Raw genomic sequence first — 16,890 nt, 5'->3', positions numbered from 1 at the left:
GGGGCCCTCATTATATGGTAGGCACCATACAAACAATAAGGAAGGCATAGTCCCTGCCACAAAGATCTCAAGGTATGTACTTAAAGTGCTATTTCTGATAAGTCCCAATTCAGTAAAACACTTAAGCACATGCTCTGACTTTAAGCTTAAGTGCTATCTTAAATAAGTATGTTTCTCTGAATCAATAAACAGTAAGATGTAAAAGCATGTGTGTGTTCTACAGGTATTTGGAAAAAAATGATTCAGCATCTTGGGGACATACCATCCAAGTGTTACTGTCTGCTACTAGGCATATGTTACTCAAAGTACTATTTTCAGAAATTAATCATAGAGCATGTTAATCAATTTTACTCTGGATCTGAAGGTCCATTTTAATATTAATTTTGATCAGTACTTCTGTGATACAGGGAGAGAGAGAGTTTGTATATTTTATTTTTCTATGACTTTTCTTGCATCCTAATGCTTTCAGAACTCCTGATTTTATAAGACGATAATTGCTCTCATTTGCATAATTTTGTGATGCTTGGTACAGCTTGAAAGAGAATCTATAAGATTTTTAAAAAAATATTTGTCCCACCTGTAATAAAGATCTAAGTACGGTTTCAACATCCAATACTTCTCTTGATGTTAAGAGAAAAAAACAGGTAAATCTGCTTTATGTTGCCCGTACACCCAAAACCTGCTGTATAAAAATGACCAATGTCTTACCAGTTTTTTAAAGTTTCAGATTAAAGGAATAAAAACCTTAATATCTCTTTAAAAAATACCATTCAGAAAGCTGTAAAATTATCATAAATGAAGCTGGCATTGTGTCAATGACTTTAAGCCAGAATCTGCACCTGCTATATTGTGCAAGCAGAGAGAATCTGCATTTTTGCCTTCACTGCATAATATCAACATGAATCCTTTGGAACAATCAGTAAATATTGAAAGCACAGATTGACACATCAAGAAATTAGGCTATATATTTTTACATGTGCAAACTTCTAATACAGCTGAATGCTGTTTTAACTTTAAATGACTGAATAAACGTTATGTATAGTTGAACAATCAGAGAATCATAGAATATCAGGGTTGGAAGGGACCTCAGGAGGTCATCTAGTCCAACCCCCTGCTCAAAGCAGGACCAATCCCCAACTAAATCATCCCAGCCAGGGCTTTGTCAAGCCTGACCTTAAAAACTTCTAAGGAAGGGGATTCCACCACCTCCCTAGGTAACGCATTCCAGTGTTTCACCACCCTCCTAGTGAAAAAGTTTTTCCTAATATCCAACCTAAACCTCCCCCACTGCAACTTGAGACCATTACTCCTTGTTCTATCATCTGCTACCACTGAGAACAGTCTAGAGCCATCCTCTTTGGAATCCCCTTTCAGGTAGTTGAAAGCAGCTATCAAATCCCCCCTCATTCTTCTTTTCTGCACACTAAACAATCCCAGTTCCCTCAGCCTCTCCTCATAAGTCATGTGTTCCAGTCCCCTAATCATTTTTGTTGCCCTCCGCTGGACGCTTTCCAATTTTTCCACATCCTCCTTGTAGTGTGGGGCCCAAAACTGGACACAGTACTCCAGATGGGGCCTCACCAATGTTGAATAGAGGGGAATGATCACGTCCCTCCATCTGCTGGCAATGCCCCTACTTATACATCCCAAAATGTCATTGGCCTTCTTGGCAACAAGGGCACGCTGTTGACTCATATCCAGCTTCTCGTCCACTGTAACCCCAGGTCCTTTTCTGCAGAACTGCTGCCTAGCCATTCGGTCCCTAGTCTGTAGCTGTGCATGGGATTCGTCCGTCCTAAGTGCAGGACTCTGCACTTGTCCTTGTTGAACCTCATCAGATTTCTTTTGGCCCAATCCTCTAATTTATCTAGGTCCCTCTGTATCCTATCCCTACCCTCCAGCGTATCTACCACTCCTCCCAGTTTAGTGTCATCTGCAAACTTGCTGAGAGTGCAATCCACACCATCCTCCAGATCATTTATGAAGATATTGAACAAAACCGGCCTGAGGACCGACCCTTGGGGCACTCCAGTTGATACCGGCTGCCAACTAGACATGGAGCCATTGATCACTACCCGTTGAGCCCGACAATCTAGCCAACTTTCTATCCACCTTATAGTCCATTCATCCAGCCCATACTTCTTTAACTTGCTGGCAAGAATACTGTGGGAGACTGTGTCAAAAGCTTTGCTAAAGTCAAGGAACAACACGTCCACCGCTTTCCCCTCATTCACAGAGCCAGTTATCTCGTCATAGAAGACAATTAGATTAGTCAGGCATGACTTGCCCTTGGTGAATCCATGCGGACTGTTCCGGATCACTTTCCTCTCCTCTATGTGCTTCAGAAATGATTCTTTGAGGACCTGCTCCATGATTTTTCCAGGGACTGAGGTGAGGCTGACTGGCTTGTAGTTCCCAGGATCCTCCTTCTTCCCTTTTTTAAAGATGGGCACTACATGAGCCTTTTTCCAGTCGTCGGGGACTTCCCCCGATCGCCATGAGTTTTCAAAGATAATGGGCAAGGGCTCTGCAATCACATCCGCCAACTCCTTTAGCACTCTCGGATGCAGTGCATCCGGCCCCATGGACTTGTGCTCGTCCAGCTTTTCTAAATAGTCCCGAACCACTTCTTTCTCCACAGAGGGCTGGTCACCTCCTCCCTATGCTGTGCTGTCCAGTGCAGTAGTCTGGGAGCTGACCTTGTTCGTGAAGACAGAGGCAAAAAAAGCACTGAGTACATTAGCTTTTTCCACATCCTCTGTCACTAGGTTGCCTCCCTCATTCAGTAAGGGGCCCACACTTTCCTTGACTTTGATCTTGTTGCTAATATACCTGAAGAAACCCTTCTTGTTACTCTTAACATCTCTTGCTAGCTGCAACTCCAGGTGTGATTTGGCCTTCCTGATTTCACAACTGCATGTCTGAGCAATATTTTTATACTCTTCCCTGGTCATTTGTCCAATCTTCCACTTCTTGTAGGCTGCTTTTTTATGTTTAAGATCAGCAAGGATTTCACTGTTAAGCCAAGCTGGTTGCCTGCTGTATTTACTATTCTTTCTATACATCGGGATGGTTTGTCCCTGTAACCTCAATAAGGATTCTTTAAAATACAGCCAGCTCTCCTGGACTCCTTTCCCCCTCATGTTATTCTCCCAGGGGATCCTGCCCATCAGTTCCCTGAGGGAGTCAAAGTCTGCTTTTCTGAAGTCCAGGGTCCGTATTCTGCTGCTCTCCTTTCTTCCCTGCATCAGGATCCTGAACTCGACCATCTCATGGTCACTGCCTCTCAGGTCCCATCCACTTTTGCTTCCCCTACTAATTCTTCCCGGTTTGTGAGCAGCAGGTCAAGAAGGGCTCTGCCCTTAGTTGGTTCCTCCAGCACTTGCACCAGGAAATTGTCCCCTACACTTTCCAAAAACTTCCTGGATTGTCTGTGTACTGCTGTATTGCTCTCCCAGCAGATATCAGGGTGATTGAAGTCTGCCATGAGAACCAGGGCCTGCGATCTAGTAACTTCCGTGAGTTGCCGGAAGAAAGTCTCGTCCACCTCATCCCCCTGGTCTGGTGGTCTATAGCAGACTCCCACCACGACATCACCCTTGTTGCTCACACTTCTAAACTTAATCCAGAGACTCTCAGGTTTTTCTGCAGTTTCGTACAATCAGGGGAGATATCTTGAAAATTATTTTTACATGTTGACTGAAAATGTAATACTTAGAAAATCCGTCAATTGAATATAGGCCTGTTAGTCTACCGTTAGACCCAGATAGATATTTCACAAACTCTTAAATCAGGGTTCAGTCAAATAACGGTTTTGGTAGATTATACAACCTTAAAAATATGGTAAATATTTGAGTTCAAGTCACAAGTCTGAATCCTGGTAAGGTCAATATTGACCAGAAGATGCCACCATCAGACAGCAATTTGGTTGCTTAAGTGAAGTAACTTAGGTCTTAGTCAAGATTCTAGCAAACTGACATGAAAAACCACCCTCCTAATTGCTACTCACTGTCGCTACTTGTAGTTTCTATTGAAAGGACACAACTGCCTGGAGACTGCTGTACAGGCTCACTCTAATGCATATCCCCCTCCATTTTAGGAAATGGGTGTATTGTCAGGGCATAGTGGGGATGTTTGCACCACTACTGCTAACACTGTAACTTTTCTATGAACAAACTGAATTCATTTTCAATTGCTTTTTATCTGTCAACTTTCATGCAAGCTCTAAATTCATTTTAAAAAATAATTAGCCCCAGTGTCCTGGTCAAATTCCAACTCTGCAATTACATTCTGCATACTTAAAATACCCCTGTAGTTACAATTGGATAAGTTACTGTGACAGGTGATGATGCATTTTTGAGTATGTATGTTTTCTGTGAGCTGTAGCTCACGAAAGCTTATGCTCAAAGAAATTTGTTAGTCTCTAAGGTGCCACAAGTACTCCTTTTCTTTTTGTGGGTACAGACTAACACAGCTGCTACTCTGAAACCTATGTTTTCTGTGGAGCTTCATATTGATATGAGATCTGTTGTAATGTAATGCTTCAAGTATTCTGCCCTGGAAAAGGTCACTGATAATGACATTTTGTTAGCATGTCAAAGGAAATTGCTTTACTGGAGATGCTTTCCCAAACAACATTTGGGGAAGAAAGCATTTCAGCTAACTTTCTCCTTTCTTAGCATCAGAATTATTTGTTGAGGCAATGGCTAAGGAGGTGTGTCTAGTAAGTATATATGTGAGATTAATCTTGGGTCCATATAATGACAAAACAAACTTGGACTTTGCTGTAAAAATGCAAAACTGAACTCTAACCATGGACCTGTGACTGGAATCGCCATAATACATTTTTTTTAAAAAGTAGGACGACTGTGATGTCATCTGCTAAGCATAGTGCTTAGGACTCACAAATAGCATTGAGTGATTCTGGAAATAATATTTAAGAGAAGAACTGGCACCAAATAAAAATTAGTCATGACAGAAAAACTAAACAAAAGAGAGAGAAAATCCATCAATTATTAAAAATCTGTCTTTCCTGTGTTTGCTGTGTACAGAAAATTCACTTGCCATCAAACCATAGCACCTACACAATTTTTGGCAAGTTATCTCCTTACCAATCCACACTGCCTCTTTTCAGACTAATAAGATTAATATTTTCAAAAGCCCAGCTGTGTTACACCCTTGTGTTGATTTTGATGCAATTTCAAGAATTCAGTTTGAATTTGCTCTTTGAGTGTCTCAAGTACCTTTTCCATTTATTTCACTTGCTAAGCCAGTAGTCCACCAGCCTTGTTACTCCAACCCCCCACCCCCAATAACTGTTTTATTCCTAATAACCTGTTCTGTTTCTAATGTCTGAATTATAACCCTTTTCCTGGCCATGGTAAGATCTTTTAAAACTCCAGAATAATGCAAATGTTTGTTTTCTCATTTCTCTCTCTCTCTGTGTGTGTGTGTGTGTGTGTGTGTGTGTGTGTGTGTGTGTGTGTGTGATGGATTAACTCCTTCATAGCTTTTGCATATAAATTCCAGCTTCTTGTCTACAGTTCAAGATCCAGCAGAACTTAACTTATACTATATAGCTATTCTTTTTCCTACTACTCTCCCTCTCACCTCTCTTTGCTTCGTCAATTCCTCTTGCCTCAGTGCTAACTTTCTCTCTCTCACATTTGTTTCTTCTTTCAAGCTGCACCTTGTGCCCAGAGCTCCCTTGCTGCAATAGCTTTTAGATTGCCAGTGAAGTATAAAGGAGCAGTAGTTAGACACTTTAGTTGCATCTTTAATTTGCTAAGGAGTCACTGAGAGCTAATATACACGGAACACATGATGTTATTATTTATATATTTATTATTGCAGAGTCACTTTTCAGAGCAGACTTATAACTGAGGGTATAAGTTAGGCATATGGAAACTACAGTATTGGTAGCAATGTATGACAAGGAATGAAGCCAGCTTGACTCTCAGAGCCTACCTTGAATTTGCAGGTCTGTCAGTTGGGAGATGGGGATACATTTATTAGTAAACTGAACAACTTTGATCTGGAAGCACTGAAACAAATGAGGAATCCCACAATGCCAATTTTATTAAGGCATTTTAAGGAGAAGAACCACATTTTAAGCACAGGGGAAGGTGAATAAACTGACAGGAGAAATCCCTAATACATGAGTTAAATTTTGGGCTGCAGGTAGAAACCTGCATAGAAAAGTTCAAAACTTTCCTCATGAGATTATGATCTGTAAAATGCTGTTTTACAAGGTCCTCATATACCTATCCAGCTGTATCTTGCCATTGCCTTTGATCACCTATTACTGTTCTCAAGATTGTCTTCATAATGTCTGCAAAAACAAAAAAGAAAAAGCTAAGAATGTACGAAAAGGGGATAGCCATCTTCAACTAGAGGAAAAAGAAAAAAATCGAGGACTTGTTTGGTTTTATGGAAACATTCATTTTAAAATATAATATTCTTATGATAGATACACACGTGCCCTATGCCTCCTTGTGCTTCCATGTGAGGTCCTAAATGGTGAAGCGGATATAACCCTTGCTCAGTTCCATCTTGCACCCTGTCGCAGAGAAACAGAACCTTACAAGTGTCCCACTGCTAATTCTTAATTCAGACTAAACTTCAAAATCTTTTTGAAACCATCAGGTCCACTTCTCGTCATCTGTTTTGACTTCCAGGGACTGTTCACCAATGTCTGGACTGAATTTCTCCATTCAGATCCCCTCCCCATTTAGAGGGCTTCCTCAATGGCAGACTCAAAACCTGTGGGCTTCAAGCCCTGTCCCCTCCTGTGATGGCCTAATCCCCCTGAAGAACGGACACCGCAGGTGTTTACTCTGCCTTGCTCTCAACTCCTGAGATCTAAGGCTGAAACTCCATCTTCTGGAAACATTCATAAAAGTCTCCACAGACTTGAAGGAGATCAGCTCTAGTATCCTATTAATGGAAAAGGCATATCACCTAGGGCCTCATTGAGTAGACAGGTGACACCTAAGACAACCACAGAGAAGATGGAGCAAAGGAAAGACCTGGCACCAACATTTGACACCTGTGCCAACATTGATACTGGACTAAAGCTGACTTCTGACTCACCATTGAGGCTGCACCTACACCTACAGTTGTTGAAGTCAAGCACTGAAAGCGGCTGCTCAGAGGACTGGGACAGAAGCTCAAGAAATGCCCTTCATAGGGATAGACATATCAAAGTCTAAAATGAAAAGTCTTCCAAGTCCTACAACAGCATCAAGGGATGGGGAGAAGGAGCAGCCAGAGATGCATCAGGCTGCACTGGCCCCACACCCAGCAACTCACCACTAGGCATAGACCCCAGCTTCAGGGGATGAGGCTCAGGAAGAATCTGGTCTTTCATTACTGAGACACCAGTGCAATGTCCAAAAGCTCCTTGCACATCAGTGCCACCGATAGAGAAGGTCTATTGCTCATTACCCTCACCAGGGCATGCGTTCATCCCATCACTGAACAGGGAGCCTTCACTCTGAAGTCTGCAGATAGTGCTGTTAAGAGATCTATGGGTTTCTCCTACAAGCACCGGCCTTTCAAGACTGGCACTGGTCCTGCCAATACCTGTGAGTCATCCATACTCAGATGGTGAGCCAGCAGGGCCCTATTGAGGGTATAAGGGTCCACCTTCACAAGTATCAAGGAGCTGCTTTACACCACTGAGGAAGAGGAATAGAAAGAGGTATCCCCCAGCAGCATCCCTGGCCTGACTTCTGACCACAGAATAGCAAGAGGAGCTTGGTGCAGGGCTGAATAATACCATTGTCCTCTCTCCTCATGTAAAATACTCTCCTTGTTGTCACTGGAGAAAGTTGTATTCTTGGCACTGGTGCTGGTTGACTTGAAAGCATTGTATGAGCTTCTTGTGCAGATTGCCAAGACTCTGGAGATTGAGACCTCGATCATCTAGAAGTCCCACAAGCAGCTCAACATCTTGTCAGTTTCTGCTCCAGCAAGGATTGCCCTCCCCATTAACGAGGGACTGCTAGACCTGGCCAAAACCTTATGGCAAAAGTCAGCCCCTATAACACCACTATAGGAAACAGGCTGGGGTGCTCACCTGAAATATGTTCATGTCCAAGGAATGTTGTCTTAGGATGACTTGAGAGTACACATGTATGTCCTTGAGCTGAGGGCCATCAGACTAGTTTGTATAGCATTCCTGCCTATTCTCTGGAACACCATGGTGCAAATCTTGACAGACAATGTGTCTCTGATGGGTGTACTGTATAAACAAGCAAGGGAGTGCTCAATCATCCCCTTTTTGCTAGGGGAATCAAGTTTTGGGAGTCGTGTCATTAACACTTTGTGACCCCGCTGCCTCAACATCTTCCCACAGGTCATTACTAATCTCTGGGTTGTCTTGAGCAGAAATATGTTAACCAGTCATTAGAGATTGCTGCAAAGATCCATCCTAGAACCAAGGGGGTGGTCTCCGACCATAAACATATTTGCCACAGATGAAACACTGAATATCTCAAATCACAATTAAAAAAAAAGTGTAAAGAAAGCAGCACAGCACAAAGCAGGATTAAAATGTCCCACCAACCAGGATATTGATTCTCTTATCACTTACACCAGCATAAACATGGAGTAATTCCACTGAAATCAGTGGATGTACACCAATATAAAACTGGCATGAGAGAAGAATCAGGCCCAAGACCTTCAGAACATCAGGTAAGCCCCATTGGAGAAATCATAAGCACTGCTTACATAACGGAAACATCCTATTATTATTACTATGCCTTTTTTTCCTGTTGCAATATTTCTGTTGCCACGGTAACTGATCATGAATTGTTCATAGTAAGTGACCTTGTCTTTGCTTTTATATATGCCAAGAGTTATTGTGCAGAGGTTATTTATAGAATTACAGAGGTGATTATGACTCTCTGAAGACATGCAGGTTTTGGTCTGCTTTATTGTTTTGTAGAATGAAAGGTTAAAAACATAAGTCAGGAAAATGTTAACACTTGTTTGACTACAGAAAAATCTTGATGTTACTCAGAAATAGAAAATTACAATTAATAATAATTCATAAAGCAGCTGGATCAAAACTTGCCAGCTAACATTGCTCTCTGCAATGTTCTTAATGCATATTTTTCTCTATTGGACATATTATGTATGTTCTCTCTCTCTCTCTCTCTCTCTCTCTCTCTCTCTCTCTCTCTCTCTCTCTCTCTGATTTGGTCTTGTGTGCTTGATGTTTTCAGACAATAGTGAAATAACGTTGATAAATTTGCTGGCTAACAGTGCAGAATGCACAGCTAATATTTATTTTAAAAGACTTAATTTTCTCAGCTGTTCTGCATATCAGCTCTTCTTACATGTTCCAGCTTCCTTTTTGTTTTTACATTCTGAAATGATGGACAGTGAAATAAAACGAAGCAAATTTCTGTGGGCATTGTATTGTAAGCGACAATCCAGGAACAAGAAAAATCAATATTAATAAAAACTAAATGAGGAAAGGCATATTACATTAAGAAATGCTTTTAAGAAATGGCCTCTAAATTTGGAAGTGCATGCTTGTGCACACAACTGATATGCAGAAAAACCTAAATTTGCTTAAATGAATAGCATTTTCATGAATAAAATGGATATTTTCACATATTTGACTAGAAAACTAGCTTATGCAATTGCCAGTTAAGTTTGCAAATTCTTTTTCTGCAGAACTCCAGAGTGCAAAATTGGAAGCCATATTGAGGTGTTTCAGGAAAAAAAACATACCGATGTAACATGGAAATATCCAAGAAAGCCTTGACACATACAAACTATGAAACTAAAATAATACACAAAAACTATTCCTGGATTTGTTGTTCTGAGAGAATCATGGCCTCAGACTTTTATTACAACACTTAGTATTTAAGCAACTGGTAAATAGGCTGCATCAAATCAAATGCAGAAGAATCCATAGATAGTCAACTAGGAAATTCATGTGGAGGAACATCTCAGTATCCAAAAGAGTCTTTGTGACATTTCCCAGGGTACAATCTGGACTGATAAAAAAGCTGTGTCCCCCTCACTTCTTCAACCTGGGGTGCCTTTTATTCTGCTTTGCTGTGAGAGCAACCACTCCTGGTTGGTTCACATGCAGCCTCCAGCATGTAAAATCACTCCCAGGTAGGCTGTATGAGCGCTAAAGCCAGCAACTCATGAATAACACTACAGGGCAACACCAGCAATGTGCATCTTGTACAGCCCAGCACCCTCCTTAACAATAAGTGCATATAAAGTATGTCATTTATTAATAGAAAATTATATACACAAATCTTGTTACACAAAATGGAGTTTCCCAAATACTTCAATCCAAAAGTACTGGTTTAGATAAAACAACTAAACAAATTTATTAACTACAGAAAGATAGATTTTTAAGCGGCTACAAGTAATGAGGCATATACATCTGAATTGGTTATAAAGAAATAAAAGGTAAAATGCAATGAATGCCTAACATAATAAACTAAGTGACTACAAAGCAAAGATCTCTCTCACCATATGTTCCAGTAGTCTTACTGGCTGAACCTCTTTCGGTCAGGAACTGTCCCCCAGTCCAATGCTTTCCTTTGTTCTTCAGGGGTTGATGATGCATGGGTAGAGAGCAAGGGAGAGACGATTTGGGGTTACATTCTCCTTTTATAACCCTTTCTCTTGCACAAGAAATATCTCCAGCTAATGTTCAGGAGACAGAAAATCTGTCAATCAAAAATCGGAATGCAGATCTTTTTGCCCACGCCCTCTCTCCTGCGGAAGAGTGGCCACTTAATCAGGTGGTGGGCTATTTGATCTCGCTGACACTGGCTGAGGTGTTGGCTAGCCTTTTGTCTCTGGGGAACTTGTTTGTGACTGCCCTCCAGAACATGTTGGCACATGTCTTGGTAATATTATACAAGGAAATCTTGTATCTTTATGTATGATGTTGCCAGACATTTTACTAGGACAATAATCATTAGGAAATCATGAATTTCCAAATGATACTTTACACAGTATGCTTTGTACAAAATTTAACATAGCAGTGTAAAAGGGGTGAATGTAGGGTACAGACTGTCACAGGCTTCTTAGCCAGAATTTGTTACAAAATAGCACTAGTAATCCTTCGATATATTTGAAAATCCAGGCATCTAACAAAAGGGCACTATGCTTTTTCCAGACAATAGCTGCAGAAGCAAGTTTTGTAATTAACTTGGTGGTTTTAGAATTTGTTTTGTGCGTCTCCCGTGACCTACTCATGACAAGATGTATGCATGAGAAGTTGAACTGAATCTATAATTGGTAAATGAGCATTAGCATGATATTGACTCCATTGATATAAATTACGATTCCAAACTTTTAAATGTGTAATTCACATAAGTTCAAACCAACCAAACAAAAACAAACAGATCTGTCCTGTGAGTTTTACACATTGAAAAAGGTGTTAAATATGAGTTTGCTTTGTGGACACACTAGTTCAACATTTATGTATTTAATCTGGCATTTGGACAAGGGGTAGGGAGTGGTAATCTTAAGGGGCTGGCGAGCAGTGTCATTTTGAAGCCACATTTATTAATCATTTACAGTATTTCTTATTGTTACTAGATGCAATGTCATAGGAACATTATAAAGGGCCCAATTCTGCCAGCCTTAAACAGCATAGTAACTTAGTCTCAGTTTAGTCCCATTGGAATTAATTCACCACTCTATTTACTCCAGTTTTATGAGAATGTAGCTTCAGTGGTTTAGATGCAGTTAAAACAATGTTCGGGCAACTTGAGGAACAAAGTAATAATTAACAAGAGTAAGGTTGATGGAACTGGGGCCAAATCATTAGTCATGCATTTTTCACTTTAATTGTCTATTTTTCTAACTGATGTCATGGTGGTTAATCTCATTTTCAATGTACTGTACTTTGTTGTGCCCTTCTAGAGAGAGAAGTCTTCTGATGCGAGATTTGATTTCTCTTCCTTTGTGCTTAGTAATCTAATGTGGTCAGAAAATACTTTTTTTTCCCCCTGAACTTTTATTGAAATATTCAGCTGAGAAGATATTCAGCTGTTTTCATTGCTTTTCTGAATAAACTATTGCACCTGGCATTGGCCACTGTCGTAAGACAGGATACTGAGCTAAATGGACCTTTGGTGTGACCCACTATCACCATTCTTATGTTCTTATAATTGCTTTTGCTTTCCTAATTTGAATCAGGGAATAATGGTAAACTCTCCAGCAATCTGAATCACAGAGAGTAATAGTGGTACATTTTATAAAATGTTTAGTAGACTCAGTAGAGGCTTGAGTTACATACTAACATCTATAGTTTCCACAATACATTTAATAATGTCATCACTGAGTAAAGTTAATTGGAACAGAATTCTTGATTCTCCATTTAAACCATTCAACTGTGAACTGTTATATTGTCAGCAGATTGTTAATGTGTTAGTTTTGTGAAAATTTGATCGGTACACCCAAGTACACAAGACACAGCATAGAAGATGGGTCTAAGCAGCAGGCTGTAACTATATTAAATAATTATAATCAAATCAGTGGAGGGTTAAGAGTTCCTGTAGCTCAGGGGTTCTCAAACTGGGGGTCGGGACCCCTCAGGGGGTCACAAGGTTCTTACCTGGGGGGTCACGAGCTGTCAGCCTCCACCCCAAACCCTGCTTTGCCTCCAAAGTGTTTTTAATTTATAAGGGGGGGGTCACACTCAGAGGCTCTCTATGTGAAAGGGGTCACCAGTACAAAGTTTGAGAATCACTGCTGTAGCTCTACCAGGCAATGAAAGGGTCAGGATCAGAAAGAGTGTTAGCTGTAAGCCACAATCAAGTGAGTGGGAAGCCAAGCCTTCACAATCAATCATGGGATTCAGCCCAGCCATTGAGAATCCAACTTCCTGCCTTTCATGATACAGCATAAGGGCACAGACAAGGAGAGCCTAAACTAGCATGAGATATGACTTCCTCTACCCTGGCCAAGCAAATGAATGCCCCCCCAGCAACCTGCTGAGCCCTATACTTTACCTCAGGATAAAGTCTCTTCCATGAATCTTACCCTGTAATGGACCTTGGCCAAAGTTGTGACAAAATACTAGCATCTCCCTGCTGATGAACCCAGGCATCTGGAGTGCTATGAGAAGATGAAATCCACAGGGCATCAGCCAGTTTTGTCAAGTGGGGAAATCCTTTCCTAATCTTAGAAGGTTTTCTGGCCATACCCACAGTATGTGGCTGCTTCTACCAAACACAACCCAATAGAGTGGATGCTGCTTGACCCTTGCCTGAATGGGGCCAAACTGACCAGTCATGTTGGCTAACTTCCAAAATGGCCAGATGTGCTCAATGGGTGGAGGTGGGGAAGTAAAAACAGTATCCTGCTCATGAGCACTATCTTCCCCATCCTTCCGAGAGCACAATGTGGAGTTGACAAGGAGCAAGGTCAGGCAGAGAAATGGAGCTGTTTTGCTCCTGCCTCCCAGATAAGTTAGGTTTCCTGATAGCTATTCCCTGTTGCTCCAACCATGTCCTTCTCTTAACTGGTACTTAATTTGTAATGAAAGAGGTGCTGGGGCTCAAGCAATTAGGTGCCAGGGATCAAGCAATTTTTTTACTTTCATAACTGATACAACAAACCGAGAGATGCCTGGGGCTGTGAACTGTTAAGTCTAGAGGTGCCGGGGCTCAGTTCTGGCAAGACGTGGCACAAATTAAGCACTGTTCCTAACCAAGATGTAGCATGGTGGTCACTGGCTGTAGTTTTACTATATATAATCACACAATTTCCTCTGCTTCTTGCCACGCTTGAAAAAACATGTATTCATATAAAGTATAAATATCATCCTGTATTTGATTTGCTTGGAACTTGAAACAATCATACTTGCTAATGGCAGACAATAGCCAAGATTTGTTCATGAGGAAATGTATTTCTGCTTCCCTTCAAACTCCCCATGGCCTTCCAGGAAGATTTAAAAGGGAGAAATGTTTACCAGCAAATTTTCAACCTCTTTAACCCCCACACAGACACATCCCTTTTTCAAATGCTCCTTTTCTGAGATGCCTACAAAAAAACCTTGACAATGATTAGGCAGCTGATGTGCTGACACCTGCCTACCATGCTGTTCAATACACTCTCACTGTTTTCTTGTGCTCCCCTGCCTGTCCTCACACTGGAGGAGGACTTGAACCCATGTCTGACCACCAGGTGAGAGTCCTAATCACAAATCTTTAGACCATTCTTGAGTGGGTCTCAATGTTTTCTGTTGAAGCTGTTCCAGCCACAGAAAGACAATCAGAATGACTGACAAAAGCCCAAAGCAGGGATTTGAACCTGGATCTCTCCCATCCCAAGTGAGTGCCTGAATCAGTTGGCTATTGCATATAAGAGTGGGATAACAGCCTGTCATTCTCTGGTTTTGTGCCGACTTCCCTTGTGAATTTAGCCCGAATTCGTTTTTTGTTTTGACACTTCTGATGTTTTTTCTTGTTTCAACTGACTCAGTTTGCCAAAATCGACACAAATTTGCAGCATGTTTCATTTGACCTGTGTCTAGGGAAGAAAAAACCCTTTTGGCTGAAAATTTTTGCCTGGCTCTGGTATCCAAGTGTTGTTCCTGGCTTATATGTTCATGGGAAGCACCTTGGGTCAGGGACTGTCTTTTTATTCGGAGTTAGTACGGGACCTAGCACAATGGAGTCCTGGTCCATGATTGGGATTCCTAGGCACTACTGCAATAGATATGTCCCCATAATGAATCCATATGTCCCCATAATGAAAGTCAGCACTTTTAATATTAAGGTCTCACTAAAAAGGGCAAACAGGCAGGAAACGTCTTCCTGAACATGTAGCATGGAAACAAGACTGGATTGTGCAAAAGACCTTTTGTACCCACTATTCTTTTTCCATTTAAGAGTTAATCTGCGGCTAAAGTGAGCAATTAACCTAGTTAATAGTAGTCTGTAATCTTCACTAGTCTGTAACATTTGTAAATAAACTTGCTAAAATGGATTTTTCAGTTCTGACTTCAAGGCCCTGATCCTGCAGATTTGCATACATCTGTAGAGTTTCTCATGAGCGTATTTGCAAGATCTGGGGCTCAGATGTCTGGCAAAAGCCACAACAGATGTCTGTGAGTAGCTGATGTTGATGTAAGAAAATAAATGCATACCAAATGAATTCTATATGGATTACTAAAACTGACCTAGACATATTCGGAGTGGGAGCTTTAAGTTCCTGAATTCAGTGATCTAGGAATGTGGGGTGGTTTGGTTTTGGTTTTCCCTCTATGTGGAATGAATAAATTTGGATACTTCAGATATGAGGCATGGAGACAGGATATGGGTTCATGACTGTGCATAAAGACATGAAAAAACCTGAGGGTTGTACAGTTTTAAATTACATGTGGTTCCTTTTAAAATGCACAACAGAATTCTTAGACCGCCCAATACAAATGAGTTACATTCACTAATTTAAGAAATGCTTTCCATTTGGATTAGAGCCCAGGTCAGTTAATAAAGTAAGAGAGCTTGCTCCAAAATGAACAGTAGTAAAAGCAATTAGGAAACAAATGTAACTTAACCTGCCTGTCTCAGATTGGACTTCAGTGGACAAACATTTCTTGGGAATATGTGATTAAAAAGAAGGTACTTACCACTTATAAAATGTTCAGTGTGGTCCAGAAAAGGGATGTGAGAACATGCATCAGATTAAATAGACACACATGTATAGATCTTAGAAAGTAGGCAATGTTGATTTTAGACAATACGAAAATGGGTTTGATTTTGTATAAAATGCATCTGACGATTAAACCTACAGATACAAACTTGACAGGGGGTCCTGAAAAGTTATTTATGCACTTAAGATCATTCACTTAAAGCTTTATTATGCTATATATTAGTGGTGGCTGGGAGCATTTGAACTCTGTGCTAATTTAAGTTTGAGTGCTTCTTCTATTTCTACTTTTTTCCTTTGATTAATTGCTATTAATGTAATTTATTAAATGTTAAATTATTGATTAATTTGTAGACCTGCTGGCGACAAAGCCATGAAATGCCATATTCTTTTTATACATGATCTAGATCTATTTTATCTTTTGTCCAGTGCCAAATTATGTAATATTATGTATCTCCCCCCATCTCTCACGCATGCAAAATATTAGATATAAAATTATATGAGAGAGTTTTGAGAAGTGAAATTCACATGAGCGTCTTAGAATTACTCCTCTGAATAAAAGTTGTTTGATATATGTAATCCAGATTGCTTCAAAGAATGCTATTCCTACTGTGCATTAATTCTTAAATATTATTTTTGCTTCCATTTCAGTCACAGTTTATCACTTTTATGTACTTGTAACAGATCATAAATTTCCTTTGAGTCTATATATCTACCTCAGTTCTGCTTTTCTTCAGATTCTGCCTTCACACTGCTTGCCTATTGGGGTGTACCTAGAATTCAAAGTTCTGCAATTAACATTTCAATCCCTAAATAGACTTGGTCTCAAGTATCTTACTTCACTTATAAAAATATAATTATAAAAATACTCACCAACAACCACATACCACACAACAGAACCACTAACCCAGGAACCTATCCTTGCAACAAAGCCCATTGCCAACTGTGCCCACATATCTATTCGGGGACACCATCACAGGGCCTAATAACATTAGCCACACTATCAGAGGCTCGTTCACCTGTACATCCACCAATGTGATATATGCCATCACGTGCCAGCAATGCCCCTCTGCCATGTACATTGGTCAAACTGGACAGTCTCTGCGTAAAAGAATAAATGGACACAAATCAGATGTCAAGAATTATAACATTCATAAACCAGTCGGAGAACACTTCAATCTCTCTGGTCTCGCAATTACAGACATGAAGGTCACTATCTTACAACAAAAAAACTTCAAATCC

At 40.5% G+C, this 16,890-nt stretch overlaps 1 protein-coding gene across 20 annotated transcripts in view; it reads left to right on the top strand.

Moving 5' to 3' along the window:
* RBFOX1 (RNA binding fox-1 homolog 1) overlaps positions 1 to 16,890 on the top strand; it is a 2,406,891-nt gene that overhangs the window by 900,538 nt on the left and 1,489,463 nt on the right. The window contains exon 1 of one of the 20 annotated variants that reach the window (XM_074965505.1): positions 8,626 to 8,697. The exons of the other annotated variants lie outside the window; for them this stretch is intronic. Within the exon in view, the coding sequence (XP_074821606.1) occupies positions 8,659 to 8,697 (39 nt within the window). The 5' untranslated portion in view covers positions 8,626 to 8,658. Of the gene's footprint in view, positions 1 to 8,625; positions 8,698 to 16,890 lie in introns of those variants that run through there. 20 annotated transcript variants of the gene reach the window in all.

The sequence above is a fragment of the Natator depressus genome, chromosome 10 (genome assembly GCF_965152275.1).
Source record: "Natator depressus isolate rNatDep1 chromosome 10, rNatDep2.hap1, whole genome shotgun sequence".
Taxonomy (NCBI): Eukaryota; Metazoa; Chordata; order Testudines; family Cheloniidae; genus Natator; species Natator depressus.
This window is presented reverse-complemented; position numbering and strand designations above follow the sequence as displayed.